The 16,886-nt window shown below is 51.2% G+C and overlaps 2 protein-coding genes across 2 annotated transcripts in view; one reads left to right on the plus strand and one right to left on the minus strand.

Moving 5' to 3' along the window:
- Positions 1–1,356, minus strand: part of HSPB6 (heat shock protein family B (small) member 6) — a 2,604-nt gene extending 1,248 nt beyond the window's left edge. The window contains exons 1-2 of the mRNA XM_007471008.1: positions 1,154–1,356; positions 45–167 (exon numbers count right to left, since the gene is read on the minus strand). Of these exons, the coding sequence (XP_007471070.1) occupies positions 45–167; positions 1,154–1,351 (321 nt within the window). The 5' untranslated portion in view covers positions 1,352–1,356. The remainder of the gene's footprint in view (positions 1–44; positions 168–1,153) is intronic.
- A 1,229-nt stretch (positions 1,357–2,585) lies between these two features.
- PROSER3 (proline and serine rich 3) overlaps positions 2,586–16,886 on the plus strand; it is a 17,433-nt gene continuing 3,132 nt past the window's right edge. Inside the window, 14 exon segments of the mRNA XM_007471097.1 lie at positions 2,586–2,596; positions 3,467–3,528; positions 3,531–3,547; positions 3,857–4,059; positions 5,037–5,164; positions 5,272–5,372; positions 6,222–6,304; positions 6,405–6,547; positions 10,728–10,903; positions 11,727–11,994; positions 12,094–12,175; positions 12,331–12,402; positions 13,238–13,310; positions 16,669–16,864. Coding sequence (XP_007471159.1) covers positions 2,586–2,596; positions 3,467–3,528; positions 3,531–3,547; positions 3,857–4,059; positions 5,037–5,164; positions 5,272–5,372; positions 6,222–6,304; positions 6,405–6,547; positions 10,728–10,903; positions 11,727–11,994; positions 12,094–12,175; positions 12,331–12,402; positions 13,238–13,310; positions 16,669–16,864 — 1,615 coding nt within the window.

The following is a 16,886-nucleotide window of genomic DNA, read 5'->3' on the forward strand; positions in this document are numbered from 1 at the left end:
ATCCCGCGTACTCGTTCTGGCCCCGCCCCCGCCGGCGGGCTCACCGGGCGCTCCTCGTGGCGCGCGTGCACCTCCACGTGGTCGCCAACCACCTTGACGGCGATTTCCTCCGGTGAGAAGTGCTTCACATCCAGCAGCACCGAGAAATGCCCGGGGTCGGTCGATACCTGCGCACAGCCCGATAGTCATCGGGCGGGGCGAGGCTCCGGGGACCCAGAAAGGCCCCTCCCCTTGGTTCTCCGTTGGTTCCGGTGCTGCAGCTGTTCCTGGCCTCTGGAACTGGGGCGTCCCCTTTCCTACACGTAGCCACCGAGGACCTCTTCGCCCAGAATAACTGGGATCATCCCTCCCCTTGTAGCCACTGGGATTCCCCTCTCATCCAGAGTGATGAGGCCCCCTTACCCTACAAGGTCAGGGACCTCCGTCCTCACGGGGTAAGGCCTGCCCTCTCCCCCAGTGTCAGCAACGCCGTAGTCAGCGTGTCCTTCTGAACACTGCTCAGCCCCCTTCCCCTCAGAGCCCCAGGGGCCCTTACTGCGCCACCCCCGCCAGAAATCGTCAAGATGCCTCCTCCCCCAGTCTCCCCTTTCTACCCTCCCACTCGAGTCACGGGATTGCTTGCGCCCTCAGTAGTTACCAGTACTCCTCCCCCACTTCTGAGTGGCCAGACCCCCCTTTCTCAAGTCACAGGACCCTCCCTCCCCTCTACCTCTCCAGGAGACATACAGTCACCACAGTCTCAAACTCTCTTCCTCAAGAATAACAAACTATTCCCTCCCCCTCGGGAGGCACTGGGAGCCCCACGCCCTTCAGAATGACTGGGCTCCCCCTTTTTCCCAGATTCCCTGGGTCCCCAGCCTCCTTCAGAATCACCAAGACTTCCCTCAGAGTGACCGCCCCCACCCAATTACTGACCCGGCCCTTACACTCCCTCTCGAAGCTGAGACCCTCCTCAGACTGACGGGGACCTCCCACCCCTTTCAGTAACCTGACCTCCGAGAATCCATACTCAGGGAACTCCGGAAGCCCCTCTGAGGGGCCGGACTCTCTGGCCCGCTCAAAGTCAAGGGACATTCCTTCACCCCCCTCAGGGTGACCGGGGACCCCAGCCTTGGAAGTAGACGGGTTACCGCCCCTCCCCCAGGCCTGGCACCTGGGCGGTAGGCAGCGCCACGCTGGGTGCGCGCAAGTAGTAGGGGGCCAGCGCGGCGGGGCAGAGCGCAGCCAGTTCGGCCTCCAGCAGCCCCTCGCCGAAGCGCTGGTCGAAGAGGCGCCCGGGTGCCGAAAGCCCGGGCAACGGGGCCGAGGCGCGGCGCAACCAAGACGGCTGCACAGGCACCGGGATCTCCATCGTGCTCCGCCGCCGCTGCCGCCGCCGTCCTAGTCTCCGCAGTGCCCCAGCGGGTGCCGCCGCTGCTTTATAGTACGCTCTGTGTCCGCCCCTCGGCGGGCCGCCCGGGGACGTTGGGACTGCGGCCAGAGCCGGCCATTAATAGAGCCTTATTTAGACAGCCCAACAATGACTTGGCCATTTATTAAGCGCCTGCTGAATGCCAGGGAGATATCATTCCCCAATTTTCCGAAAGGAAAATTAAAGCTGAGGAGGCGGAGCCTTGCCAGAGTGGGGTGCAAGCGTGGCGTTTGAGATCCACGGCCTGAGAAACCCACCAAAGAATTCCCAGTCCCTTTAATCCACCCCCGCCCCAAAGGCGCTCTGAGGATAACGCAGATGGCGGTCTTAGGAGCAGATTCCTGGGTACCGGGAATGCGGTAGCTGGGCCAGGCTGTCAGGAGGACACTGAACAGACCCTATTCCCATCTCAGCAGGGCCCTGGTCCCAGCCTCCCTGCAAGCCGGGCCTAATTCTGTGCATCTGACTCAGCCTCGGGTGCACAGGGCAGCGGGGTCTGCCAGGTGAGCAGCGGCCAGGGGGTGCGGGCAAGAACAGTCCAGGCTGGCCCCCCTGGGGCAGCGCGCCGGGGCCCAAAATAGCTCATTTTGATCCAGCCACCTCGGCCAGGAGCCCAGGCCTGGCATCTGGCGCAACCAGCTGCTCCTGGAGCAAGACGGAAATGCTTAGATGACCGGGTGGGACTGGTAGGCTGCTGGACTGATGGAGGGACGGCGGTTAGAGAGGGCATAGACGCCCTTATTGCCCCTGCAACGGGAAAAGCCGTAGTTAGACTGAAATCTGGATGAGATTTACGCAGCAAGAAGGGGAGCGGCCAGAATACACGAGTACAGGAAAGCAAGAGTGCATTGGAACCCCTCCTAACCGCGAGCCCAGTCTCAGCTTCTTTCCATTGGTCCACGGACTTGCCAATTACTGCAGCTCGCTACGGTTCTCCAATTAAACATGCTCTCTCATTCACGTTATAGCCAACCAATTGTGAGACACCTCCCTTTGGCCACCGTCCAATTACTTTTATTTTCCTATCATTCGTCGCCTTGGAGGCCGCTCTCTTCCCGCGCCTGCAGTCCCAGAGAGGGGCGGGGCTGATAGGGCATTGCTAAGCGACAAAGATGCGCTCAGAGTGAGTCCGGTGACCGAGCAGAGCAGGCGGAATCGGCGAGGTAGCTGCGGGATGGACCGCAGGTGAGACCGATCCCTCTTCCGGGGATCACAATGGGCCTGGGGAGGACCAAGGGTGAGAGCAACGCAGCCTAGGACCAGGTTTTCTAGGGTGCGGAGTCTCTCGTTCTCAACGGCACTGGAACTACAACTCCCAAGATGCTCCACAGCCTTAAGCGGCTCCCGCCTTGGACTTCACCATCTCGGGGGTTCCATAGCGTCTTACGTTCCGCTAAGTGGCCCCGAGGGCTTTTTTTTTTTTTTTTTTTTTCCCTCTAACCTCGCAATTCTCAGGGGCATCTTGGGAATTAAGATTCTTAATTTAGAATTTGTCCCCAGACTCCCATGGGTGTTATTTTTGACCTTTCTTGCTTAGGCGGAGCCCAGTGACTATAGGGACTGTAGCCCATCTACCCCTTTCTCCTCAGATAGTGTCCCAAGGACTTATGGGAAATGTACAGTGATAAGGTTTAGCCCTTAACGTGAGCTCCACTTCAGAATCACCTGGGACACTGCGAAGAAGATGTACGTAGATGCCCAGCCCCCTTCCTGATATTCTGATTCTTTTGGTCTGCGGTGAGGATCACGCATCAGTAGTTTTAAAAGATTCCTCCTGGACTGGATCCACGGTTAAGAACCACCAACCAACAGTTCCTGGGTTCTTCTCTTTTGAGACTGCTCCAAGGGCTGGTGGGAATCGTGCCACCAGTATCATTATCTTGAGTGTGCAGTGGTGCTTCAAGGGAATTATAGTCCATCTCTTCCAGGAATCCATGGGAATCGTAGTGTGGTTCTGCCCTCTTACCATTCTCCCATTCACCCCACCCACATACAGCCTCCCAGCAGGGCTGCAGTGACCATGCTTTGCCTGCCAACCCCCCTCTCCCCTTGCAGCTTGCCAGTTTTCTCCACCCAAGACAGTACTTTGGGGGACGGCCCCCTGGGTCGAAGCCACTTCTGACCTGGCACCCCAAGGTGAGGACAGCCAACAGAGAGTGCTGTGTCGCAGCCCAGTAGCAAGGGAGTGACGACTAGAGGGAAGGAAGACATGATGAGAGATGGGGGTGAGAGATCAAAAGACAGTCCCTCCTCTTTTCCCTATGGCCCTACCCTTATCCTGTCCTCTACCACCTAAATCCCTCATCACAGCCCCAATCACTTTGAGTTGTTGCAATCGTGGGATGTTTCCTCCCCTCCGGACTGAGACTTTGTATGTGTCTTCGTTACCCTACAGGGATAACCCCTCGGCCTCACTTTTTCTTCTCCTCGCTTCCCCTATCTTAGACCCTGAGCTCATCCAGGTCCCAGAGATCCAGGCTCCCAGAAGCTTCCAGGGCTCTGGCCACAGGTCCCAAATCCCCTGAGCTGTTTGAGGAGTCCTGGCCATCCAGCTCAAGGACGCCTTCCCCACCCAGCACCACTGAGGGACAGATGGGAGCCTCTCCACCACTCACTGTGACTGACAGTGGGGACTCTGTGGTGGCCAAGTAAGTAGCAGTAGCCCTGGGGGAAAAGAAGGGTTTGGATCAGTGGGAGGGGGCAGACATCCCATAATATCACAGCCAGATCTGCACTTTTAGGACCACACTTCATGCATGTTAGCAAGAGATCTGGAGCGAGGTTCAAATCCAAGCTTTGTCACCAACTCTGTATATGATCCTGGCCTCAGTTTCCTCATCTGTAAATTGGGAATATTAATAGCATGTATGCTCTAGGGCTGTTTTAAATTTTCAATGAGTTACTGTCTGTGCAGCATCTATAACAATGCCTGTCACATAGTGAGCACTTGGATTTGTAGGATCCAAGTTCAGCTGCTGTAACATAGAGTCCCAAATTAATTGTGGCTTAAACAAGAGAGCACTTATTTCTTCCTCACCTAATGGTCCAGACAGAAGCAACCAGGCCTGATATGGCAGCCCCTAATTGAGGTCTCAGAGACACAGTTTCCTTCTGTCTTGTCGCTCTCACTTCCCTAGGCTGTTACCCTTTCCTTCATGGCCCATAATGGCTCCCAGCCACATCCACTTTCCAGAATCACATCTCCTCGTACCTGTTGGTCAAGAACAGAGTTACATGGCCATAAAGCTACAAGGGCACCTGGTAAATGTATTTATAGAAGAGTGGCTATGTGCCCCGGATTATATCATCTTATATAATACTGCATTACTGGGGAACTTCCCTGGCGGTCCAGTGGTTAAGACTCCGCACTCCCAATGCAGGGGCCACAGGTTCAATCCCTGGTTGGGGAACTAAGATCCCAGATGCCGCACAGCCTGGCAAACAAAACAAAACAAAACAAAACAAAATTGCATTGCTCTATAAGAAAGGAGAACTGATGTTGAGGGACAACTCCCAAGTGCTGCTATGGAGCTAGGTAAACATTGGCTATTGTGATTATTATTGTTATTATTAAATATTAGGCTCTCCTCATCCCACCCACCTTGCAATTCTCTGATGCTCACAGGTACATAAACCGGTTCCGACAGGCTCAGCCCACAAGCCGAGAGGAACGCGAGTCTGCAGGCCCAACCGCAGCTGACTTTTGGTGGCTGTGGCCTGAATCACCAGACCCCAGCAGACAACTTGCAGCAGGTACCTGCTTCAGTCTCATCTACTCCTGGCCTATAACCTCTCCTGAGCTATACCCCCAGCAGCCACTCCTCCTGGCCCCCCCTAAATCAATTGGAGCTTCTCAACAGGAGCCAATGAACCAGAAGGAAGACCCAACACAGCAGTCCCGACTCGTGCCAAGGTGGTCAGTGCATCACAGACTATGGCCCCGCTTCAGGAAATAAAGCAGGTGACATCCCCATCCACTCCTTCCCCTACATGCCTGAACTGGCAGCACCAGCCCTGGGATAGAGTTAGAGTCAACCCCCAATTCAAGGAAGTATAAACAAAAGAGGAAGGTCTTGCTGGCTAATGCAATCAAGAAATCCAAAGGTAGCTGCTTTCAGGCATAGCTGAATCCAGGTGTTTGAACCATACTGGGAGGAACTTGACTCTCATGGCTCTCTGTTCCTCTTTGTTTGGCTCAACCTCAGGTAGGCTTTCCCCTCAAAATAGCTAAGGTGGGGCTTCCCTGGTGGCGCAGCCGTTGAGAATCCGCCTGCCGATGCAGGGGACACGGGTTCGTGCCCCGGTCCGGGAAGATCCCACATGCCGCGGAGCGGCTGGGGCCTGTGCTCCGCAATGGGAGAGGCCACGGCAGTGAGAGGCCCGCGGTCCCCCAAAAAAAAAAAAAAAAAAAAAAAGCTAAGATGGCCCCGTTAACTCTAGGCTTCTAATGTACTTGATCACTCCAGTGGAAAGAGAAGGCTTTTCCAATAGCTCCATCCTAAACCCCAGGGCTTACTCTCATTCACTCATCTTTGAGCCAATCACTGTGAACCAGAGGACAGAACATTATGACTAGCCAGGCCTGATCAAGAAGGCAGGGTCAACCCTTCTATAACAATGACTGCACTGAGGGATATGGATCCACAGAGGAAAACCTGGTCTCTCTTTCCTGAGGAAGAAGAGCAGATTCTAAGCCAGCATGTGAGGGCACCAGGTGGAATGTAGACCTGCATCCAGGCCCTCTGTCCCGAGCCCCTTTCCCAGTAGCCTTTGGGATGGGGACTGGCCTCTGACCCCTGTCACCTCACAGAGCCTCAACACGTGGAACTCATCCCTGCTGGACTTGGAGACACTGAGCCTGCAAAGCAGAGCTGCCAGGCTGCTCAAATGCAGGTGCCTCCCCCACCCCCATCATCCTCCCCACTCCTACCCCTCCAGGCTCGGGCTACTGCCTCTGAGACCCCCGTTGACTCACTTCTGCCTCTCCCTACAGCAAGGCCTCCATCTCTTCCTCCTCCTCCCCCAGCCCCGGCGATGCCGGCATCTCCTCATTCCCCGTCGGCTCTGATGGCCTCTCTCCCTTCTCCATGACCTTCACTCCTGACTCCAGCAAGGGCTCTGACCCCAAGGCACAAGGTAGGTTCTGGGAGGCAAGGATGAGGGCAGTCTGGGTGCAAATCCCAGCCTTTCGACTTACCAGCTCTGTGACCTTGGGCCTCTCTGGGCCTTGTTTCCCCAGCTGTAAAACAGGGGAAATAATTGTACTCCTCTGCCATGGGTGTTGTGAGGATTAAATGAGTTGGTGAATACATGGAAAACCTAGCACGGCTCTGTTAACAGTAGCTATCAGGAGTATGCATGTTCTCTCTCTGCGTCCTGTCTGCAGTTCTGAACACGAAGCCCCAAAATCAGAAGGCTTTTTGCAAATTTGGCACCACAGCTGATTTGCCAGCAAAATTTGATGTAAACAGTATGAAGAATATTCATATATCTATCTTATTTTATTGAGGTATAGTTGATTTACAATATTATATTAGTTTCAGGTGTACAACATAGTAATTCAAAATTTTTACAGATTATACTCCATTTAAAGTTATTATAAAATATTGGCTATATTCCCTGTGCTCCACAATATTTCTTTGTAGCTTTTTATTTTATACATAGTAGTTTGTACCTCTTAGCCCCTGTCCCTATCCTGCCCCTCCTCTGCTTCCCTCTCCCTACTGGTAACCACTAGTTTGTTCCCTATATCTGTGAGTCAGTTTCTGTTTTGTTCTATTCATTCGTTTATTTTATTCTTTCAGTTCTACATGTAAGTGATAATGTATGGTATTCACCTTTCACTGTCTGACTTATTTAACTAAGCATAATACCTTCTAGGTCCATCCATGTTGTTGCAAATGGTAGAATTTCATTCTTTTTAATGGATGAGTAGGATTCCATTGTATATATACACCACATCTTCTTTATCCATTTGTCTGTTGATGGACACTTACTTAGGTTGCTTCCATATGTTGGCTATTGTAAATAATGCTGCTATGAACATTGGGGTGCATGTATCTTTTTGAATTACTGTTTTCATTTTCTTCAGATATAGACCCAGGAGTAGAATTGCTGGATCATATGGTAGTTCTATTTTTAGTTTTTTGAGGAACCATTATATTGTTTTCCACAGTGGCTGCACCAGTTTACATTCCCATAAACAGTGTACAGGGGTTCCCTTTTCTCCACATCTTCACCAACATTTGTTATTTGTGGTCTTTTCGATGATAGCCATTCTGACAGGTATGAGGTGATATCTCATTGTGATTTTGATTTCCATTTCTCTGATGAGTAGCATTGTTGAGCATCTTTGAATGTGCCTCTTGGCCTTCTGTATGTCTTCTTTGGAAAAATGTCTATTCTGGTCTTCTGCCCATCTTTTAATCAGGTTGTTTGTTTTTTGATGTTGAGTTGTATAAGCTGTTAATATATTTTGGTCATTAATCCCTTGTCAGTCATACTGTTTGCAAATATTTTCTCCCATTCAGTAGGTTGTCTTTTTGCTTTGTTGATGGTTTCCTTTGCTGTACAAAAGCTTTTAAGTTTAATTAGGTCCCATTCATTTATTTTTGCTTTTGTTTCCTTTGCGTTAGGAGACAGATCTACAAAAATATTGCTATGATTTGTGTCAAAGAGTGTTCTATGCCTGTGTTTTCTTGTAGGAGTTTTATGGCTTCAGGTTTTACGTTTAGGTCTTTAATCCATTTTGAGTTTCTTTTTGTATGAAGTGGGAGGATATATTCTAATCTCATTCTTTTACATGTAGCTGTCCAGTTTTCCCAGCACCACTTATTGAAGAAACTGTCTTTTCCCCATTGTATGTTCTTGCTTCCTTTGTTGTAGATTAATTGACCATAAGTGTGTGGATTTATTTCTGGGCTCTCTGTTCTATTCCATTTATCTACTTGTCTGTTTTTGTGCCAGTACTGTTCTGTTTTGATTACTGTAGCTTTGTAGTATAGTCTGAAGTCAGGGAGTAAATATTCGTTCTTCTTTCTATGGATATATAACATTGAACCATATGAAATTTTTGTCTGTAAGTGAAAAATGGTTGAATAATGGCAATTTCATATTGTTCAACTAAATACCAATGTGTTTGAGTCTGGTGTACTGATCCAGACCCCTGTCAACACTGTATATACCATGTAACTTTGCTAAAACATGCAAACTGTTGAACTCGCAAATTTCTGCCCCCAAGAGTTCAGAGATTGGATTAAGGATATGGGTTACTGTTACGGTCATCATTCTTACCGTTACTCTGTGCCCAGGTCCTAGGATGCAATGGTGCACAGGACAGATGCTCTCCATGTCTCACAGGACTCCCGTGAGTGGGGACAGGCAAGCAGAGGGAACAGAGTGGTGTTTGTGCATGTTGTGTGATCCTGCCCAAGCACTCGCCTGTCTGATTCTTTGCTCCTTCTCTTTTTATTCACTTCTCCTCCTTGAGCCTCAGTTTCCTCATCTGTAAAATGGGGATAAAACTACTACCTACTTCATGAGTTGTTTTGCAGATTAAATGTATTCATTATTTCACATAACAAACATTGAATATCTGTTGTGTATGAAGCCTGTGAGCGGGATTGGGGATTCCTTAGTGAACCAACCATACATGGTCCCACCTTCATGGTCCTCACAGGATAGTGAGTGTGGGGCAGAGAATAGCTACATAACTCCACAAACAAATGTGAAATATAAGCAGAAATGAGGGCCATGCAGGAGAGAATTGCGATGCTGGGATGTCAGAGAAGGCCTTCCTGGAAGAGGTGCTATCTAAGTGGAGACCTGAATGATGCAGGTGGGGACAATAGCCCTCTAGCCTGCACAAAGGACCTGAGGTCGGAGGGAACACGATGCAGACAATGAACTAGGAAAGGCAAGAGCCAGGAGTAAGAGTAGTGTGGGATAAGGTGGAAGAGATTGGCAGGGGTCGGATTCCATGGGCTATGTAGGCATGTGAGGCATTTGGTCATAATCTACCGGGGAGCCACGGGAGAGTTCTGAGCAAGGAGTGCACAGGATCTTTATTGGCTCCCTATGGCTGCTATCAACATCTAGTGAGAGACAGACTCTGGTAGTTTGGGTTGGGCCACAGCCTGAGGAGCAGAGTAGAGGGGAGTGGCCAGGTCTGGAAGTAGAATCACAGTATATAGAAGGGAGAGAAGAAGAGGTCCCACATGATGCACCCCCCACCCTTCTCTGTGCAGCATTAGTAGGTGGGGCTTCCGAGAGATAATGGTAGCCATACTAATCATAACTGACAAAATGATGCTCTGGTTGATAGGGAATGGTGTCTCTTTGCCCCACAGGACTGTGGACAGCCAGTGGCCCTGCCTTTAGTCACTGCTGTATTCCCAGCACAGGGTTGGGCACTGGGATGGAACACAATAAACAGTTCATTTTGCATTTATGCCACAAATACTGACACTAGGTCCTGTTCTTGACACTGAGGATATGATAATGGCCAGATAGACAAAAATTGCTGCCCTTGTGTAGCTGGCATTGTGGAGGGAGAGATGAACAATAAATAAGCAGAGAAGTACGATATTTAGATATTTAGTTAGAAGGTAATAAGTGCTAAGGAGAAAAATGGAACAGGAAAGAGGATGGAGAGTGGTAGGGCTGGGGTTGTTGCAGTTTTGAATAGGGTAGCCAGGGAAGGCGTCACTAAGAAGGTGATACCTGGGAAAATATTGGAAAGACTTGGAGTGAACCCTGTGGTTACATGAACGAAGAGCCTTCCAGGCACAGGAAACCACAAATGCAAAGACTTTTGCTTTTTACCAGGAGAGAGGTGCAGCCCGGGGAAGATTCTAACCCAGGAGGACCCTGATCTGACTCAGGTGTTCACAGGCTCCCTCTGGCTGTGGGTGGGGACAGTTTGGGAGGATAGGAAGAAGGGAAACCAGGGAGGAAGTTGCTTCGAGGTTGGCAGGTGAGGGAAGTAAAGTGGGGAGAAGTGGGCAGATTCTGGAGGATCCGCCTTGGTCACTGCTGTAACCACCATGTCCAGAACAGTGCCTGGCAAATAGTAAGAGCTCAATAAATATTTGTTGATGAATGAAGAATTGAATGATGACAGGTTGAGAAGCCCATGAGGGCCCTCTTCTCTGATTCTGCCCCTTTCCCCACTTCCCAATCTGCAGGGGAGTTGGGACATTATCTGGAGAGCCTGTCTGAATAATCTTCTGGTACAGTTGATGGGTGTGTGCTAGGCTGTCCTTGCTCATCCCCCCCAGGCCCTGCCTTACCCCTCTTCCCTCTACTTACTCCACAGCAACCCCAGCACCTGCCCCCATCCCTACTCCATCCCCAGTCTCCTCCCTGGCACCCCTGAGGCCAGAGGATGACATTCTATACCAGTGGCGGCAGCGGCGGAAGCTTGAACAGGCTCGAGGAAGCCAGAGTGATGGAACCTGGGTGCTGCCCCAGACCCCTGCCCTCACCCCTGCGGTGAGATGGGGGAGGGAGGAGACTGAGGGGGCTGGAGCAGGGATCCTAAGGGAAGTTGGAGGAAGGGGGAGGCTGAGGGGGACTGAGGACCCTCTACCCTTTCTCTCCCTCTCAGGTCCCTATCCCCAGCTGTCTACAGACCTCTCCTGCCCCTGCGGAGACCCTTGGTTCCTTGGGAACCCAGCCTAACTGCATCCCACTTTGGGGCAGTGTGGCTCCATCTGGTCCCCAGGAAGCCTTCCACTTGGAGAGGCCTCCTATTCCCCCAGGGTTCTCTCCACATATCTTTTGGGGCCACAGCCCCCATGGATTCTTCTGGGTCCCGCAGTCCGGTCCCTGGGTATCTCTTGGGGCCATCCCTCCCACGGCCGCGGCCTCCACCCCAGCGCCCCCAGCCTCCACTCCTGCGCCTCCAGCCTCAACCACTGCGCCATCTGCCTCCACTCCTGCGCCCCCTGCCGCCCCCCAGGGCCCGCCCACCCCTGCACCATGCAGCCCAGCCGAGGTCGAGAGGCAGAGCTCCAAGCCTCGAAGAAGCAGAGCCCAGCGCCAGGAGTCTGCTGGGCGAATCACGGCAGCGGACGAGGGCCCTGGCCCGCAGCTCAGAGGCGCGCTGGGCCAAGTAGTGGCGGCTCGGCTGTTTCCGGACAGCCTGGAGGACACGCCCCCTCGCCAAGAGGGCCAGCCTCCACCCGAGGCTGAATCTCAGAAAGTCAAGGCCACACGCCCTCAAACCGAGACTCTGTCCTCTCGTTCAGCGGTCACGGCCCCTCCATCTGAATCACGGTGTCCCCAGGCAGAGACCCCGCAAGATCGGTCTAAGGCTGAGTCTCGGAACGCCAAGGCCATGCTCCCCCTAGTGGGATCGGTGCCTAGGAAGGACAAAGACACTTTCTTGGCTGAAGTCGGGTGTAAGCCGCCCGAGGTCCGGCCCCCTCCATTTGAGGAGGCGGCCACTTGTGTTAAGGACCCGCCCCGTCCATTCAAGGAGGGGGCTCTTGAAGTTGTGATCACGCCCTCATCCGCTGATGGCCACGCCCCCTCAGAGGACGTCCTCTTCCAGGCTGCCAGACTTCTTCAGGCTGCGGAAGGTGAGCTGATGTGCAACGACGCTCGTGGCTGCCCGGATCTGGATGGCAGTCCAGCACGCTACGATTCCGGCCCCCTGAATCTCGCTCTTTTTCCCCCAGACTCCGACGGCAGCGAGTTCCAGGACGACCCTATACTGCAGGTGCTAAGGATTCAAAGGGCGGAGCTGCGGCGGCAGAAAAGGTGACCATGCCAGGATTTAAGACACCCGGCCCCTGAATCCTCGGAGACCGCCGTTTGGTACCCACTTCTCCTGAGCCCCTTTCCCAGAACATACACAGCCCCAGACCCCAATCCTGAGCAAAACTTCAGCCTCTACCCCGCTGTCCTTTTTCCAGGAAAGTAGATGCCCAGATATCCCGCCTGCTGGGCCACACTGAAGACCCAGGGTCTTGGTCTCCTCCAGCCAGGTCGCCTCTGGGTCCCCAAGGATGCGGCTGAGGAGGGAAGGAGCCTCTCGAGGCCAGACGACTTTGAATTGTACAGATTCTATTTTTCCTAATAAATTTTTTTTTTCAGGTTACTGGTTGTCTCTGAGAAAGAAGTTGTTTTGGAAAGTCCAAGGGTCATGCTAATTTAGGGAAATAGCTCCCATGCCCCGCCTCCCCCCACACACACACCCTAGCTCTGCCCTGCCCCACCTCACCCTAGTTTCTGACCACTGAAGCAAAGTCTCTTCTGGTTTCATCCTCTATGAGGGCAGGAGAGGGGTTCCGGGCAAGACTGGGACTCACCTTATCTGACCTTCAACTCAGGAGTGGATCCTCCTGTCTCAGATGAGACCAAAGGAACTGTCCTCTGGGTATGAAGCTTGTAGAGTCATCAGAGTGTGGGACAATGGTCAGGCCTCAGTCCACATCCTGCTTGACCCAGCAGCAGCATTTGGTGCTCTGATCCCCACCCCCTCCTTGAAGCACTTCTTTTCCTGGCTTCCAGAACCCCAGCCCTCTCCTCACCTCTCTGGTTGTGCCTCCTCATTATGCCTCACACCTGTCACTTTAGTGTGTCCCAGGGCCCTGGCCTTGACTTTTCTATCTACAGTCAATCCCAGGTGCTCTCATCTGGCATCATGGGCTCTAAACCCCATTTCTTTTCTGATAGTCCACAAATTTCTATCTTCAGCCTAGAACCTCAGGTTCTTATACCCTGCTACTTGCTCATCATCCACACAAAAAAGTCTAAGAGATGTCTCAAACTCCACAGATCTTAATCTTCCCCTTAAACCTGCTCCTCCCTGGCTCTCAGCTCCATCCTTGTACTTGCTCAGGTCAGAAGCCTCACAGCTGTCATTGACTCCTCTCGTTCCCTCACACCCACAGTCAGTTGACCAGCAAGTTCTATCATCTCTACCTTTAAAATCTCTCCAGAATTTAACCCCGCCTTTCTCCCCATTCCACTGCCCCACCCCAGTCTAGGCTATCATTCACCTGTCCGGACTATTGTGAAAAACCTATTGTTTTATCTGTGAATACTTTGACACATTTCCCATCCAAAAAGTAGAGTCTATGTCCCTTCTTGAAACTGGGTTGAACTTTGTGACTGCCTCCACAAATAAAATGCAGAGGAAGTGATATTACTTTAACTTTCTAAATTGGATTAGAAAAGATGATATAATTTCCACCTGTTTTTCTCCCAGTCTCTCTTCTCTCTCCGTCTCTCCCCGTCCCCCTCCTTTTGGAGCCCTGGGATGCCATATAAAAAGTCCAGTTGCCATCCTGGATAAGGATTTTGACTACAAAGGTGTCAAAATTCAGTGAAGTTTATGAATTGCATGGTATGTAAGGTTTACCTCAAAAGAAAAATAAATATTGAACTCCAATGAAGGATATGCATGCTGAAGTATTTAGGAGACAGTATACAATGTCTTTAATTTATTTTGAAATGCATCCAAAAATTAGATTAATGGATGAATAGAGTAATAGGTAGATGTGAGATAAAGCAAATATAGTAAAATGCTAATGGTAGGATCTAAGTGGTGGGTATATGGGTGTAAAATTGTTCAGCTTTGCTGTATGTTAGAAAACTTTTATAATAAAATGTTGGAGAATATATGATCAGGATTATTTTGATATTTGTATTTACAAAAAAAGAGAAGATAGGATAGATTTCTGTAAAAAGTAGCTTCTTTATGTCACAGACATGGTAAATACTTGTTTTCAGTCTTTTTGAACAAACCATACATTTAAATAAAATCAAAAGAAGGAAATAGCTGCTTAGATATAAGGAGAAAAAAAGATGTTTATAGTAGCAGAATCTGATCTTGGGGGGTGAGTGGGACCTAGAAATTTTCCTGAGGAAGTTATATTTGAGCTGAGACAGGTAGGAATTAATAACTAACAAAGGGCCATCCTAATTACTATTTCTGGATTACAAGCCACCCCAAAACTTAGTGGTATAAAACAATCATTTTATTATGCTCATGGATTCTGTGAGTCAGAAATTTGAACGGGGCACAGTTGGGGACAGTTTGTCTCTGCTCCATGATGTCTATGGGTTCAGCTGGGAAGACAAAGGTGGCCTGACAGCTGGGGGCGGAATCTCTGGAGGTTTCTTCACTCCCAAGTCTGACATCAGGGCTCAGATGACTTTAAGCTGGAACTACAGACTGTAGTGCCTACACAAGGTCTCTCCATGTGGTTTATGCTTCCTCAGAGCACGACTACCTCAGCAGAGTTGCACTTCTCACATGATGCCTCAAGGCTCCAGAGCTAGTCATGCCAGTGGACAAAGAATGCCTTTGCCTTTTACTACGTAGCCTTGGAAATCACATAGTGTCAATTTCTATTCATTACTATTCTCTATTGGTTGAAGTTGTCACAATCCTGCCCAGATGGAGATAGACTCTACCTTTTCATAAGAGGAGTGTGAAAGAATTTGCAGTCGTGTTTTAATGGTGGGGGTGGCGGGGGAGGCGCGCAGCGAATACTCCGGGCAGAGGGAAATTCATGTGGGAAATCCCTGTTATGGAAGTGAAGTCAGCAAGTTCAATAAACTGAAATAAGTAGCTGTAAATTTACCCCACCGTCAGCACTCCCTTTCCCCAATCTTGGCTTACATTTTATCCATAGAACTTATCGCTTTCTAATATTCTATATTTTAAAATACTTATTTTGTAAACTGTCTTTTCCCACTAGCTTTTGAGCTCCGTGTGGGCAGGGTATATTTTCCCCTGTTTTGGTTGCTGATATATCCACAAATTAAGCGATCAGAGTTTTTGAATGAATGAATGGATGGATCAGGGATGTACCTTCGAGGGCCTTGTTGAGGGCATGACCAATGGCAAATTGTCTTGGAGAAGGCGTTGTTACAGAGTGTTTTCTTTTATTTTCTTTTTTTTGTTGTTGTTCGTTTGTTTGTTTTTGCGGCACGCGGGCCTCTCACCGTTGTGGCCTCTGCCGCCGCGGAGCACAAGCTCTGGACGCGCAGGCTCAGCGGCCATGGCTCAGGGGCCATGGCTCAGGGGCCCAGCCGCTCCGCGGCACGTGGGATCCTCCCAGACCGGGGCACGAACCCGCGCCCCCTGCACCGGCAGGCGAACTCTCAACCACTGCGCCACCAGGGAAGCCCATCTTTCTTTCTTTTTTTTTTTTAATGTACATACCTGGTCCAGGGATCAGAGAGCTGTATTTATTTATTTATAATTATTTATTTATTTATTTATTTTTGGCTGTATTGGGTCTTTGTTGCTGCGCACAGGCTTTCTCTAGTTGAGGCAAGCGGGGTTACTCCTGGTTGCGGTGCACAGGCTTCTCATTGCAGTGGCTTCTCTTGCTGTAGAGCACAGGCTCTAGGTGTGCAGGCTTCAGTAGTTGTGGCATGCAGGCTTAGTAGTTGTGGCTTGCGGGCTCTAGAGCGCAGGCTCAGTAGTTGTGGCACACGGGCTTAGTTGCTCCGCGGCATGTGGGATCTTCCCGTAGCAGGGCTCGAACCCGTATCCCCTGCATTGGTAGGCGGATCTTTAACCACTGAGCCACCAGGGAAGTCCCTACAGAGTGTTTTCTGAGCCTCAGTCAACAGCGGGAACAATTGGGACTGGCTTTATGGGAGGCGTGGTCATGTTCAGGCATGCAGGCTAAATTTATTCCTAGGGACGAGGAGTCAAGGCTGGAGGCCAGCCTGTAAGAAGCAGTAGAGGAGGAGGCAAGGAAAATGTCCAGTGAGTAGGGGGAGGCTAAGTCGCAGATTGCCTAGGGTTATGTCCCAGGCAGGACATCTGAGCCAGTGAAAAACATCCAGGGGCCAATGTTGTTAGTATTCTGTGGGCAGGGGAGGGGTCAAGGACTGACAAAGTGGGGTCAGAGGATCGAGACTTTGAAGAGCTGCTTAGGGGGATGGAGAAAAGCTTGAGGCCATGGGAGAAGCCAATTGAAAGTGGCAGAGGAGCGGTCACTGACAGTGGACTAAGGGAAGGGTCCACAGCTTAGTGTTAGAAATGTTAGAAGCAAAGCATAAAGAACCTGAGGGTGTGTCTCAGGAGGGGAATGACGGCCAATGAACAGCAGGCATAGGCGTGGCGCTGTCAAACTTCGCGGGGCGGGACCGGAGAGACCGATCCAGAAATGAGACCCAAGCCAATGAAAATCTGCCAGGTGGGCGGGGCGTCGTCCTAAGGCCAAGGGTGGAGCCAATGAGACGCTGCGCGGCGTCCCCCATTGCCCCCGCCCCTGTGAGGCTAGTGCCGGAGCCACGGGCGGCCGTTAGGGGCGGGGCCTGCAGCCGCCCGCGCGCAGCTCGCGCCCTCCCCTTTGTGTCGCCATGGCGGCGGCATCGGCGACGAGGACGACGAGCGAGGGGTCCAGCGCGGCTGGCGCCTGAGGAGGCTACGCGACCATGGTGGTGAGGCGCCCACGCGGCCGTCAATCTGTCGGCGAAGTCAGTCTGTCCGCGCGGGGCC

Source organism: Lipotes vexillifer, unplaced genomic scaffold (genome assembly GCF_000442215.2).
Source record: "Lipotes vexillifer unplaced genomic scaffold, Lipotes_vexillifer_v1.1 scaffold182, whole genome shotgun sequence".
NCBI lineage: Eukaryota > Metazoa > Chordata > Mammalia > Artiodactyla > Lipotidae > Lipotes > Lipotes vexillifer.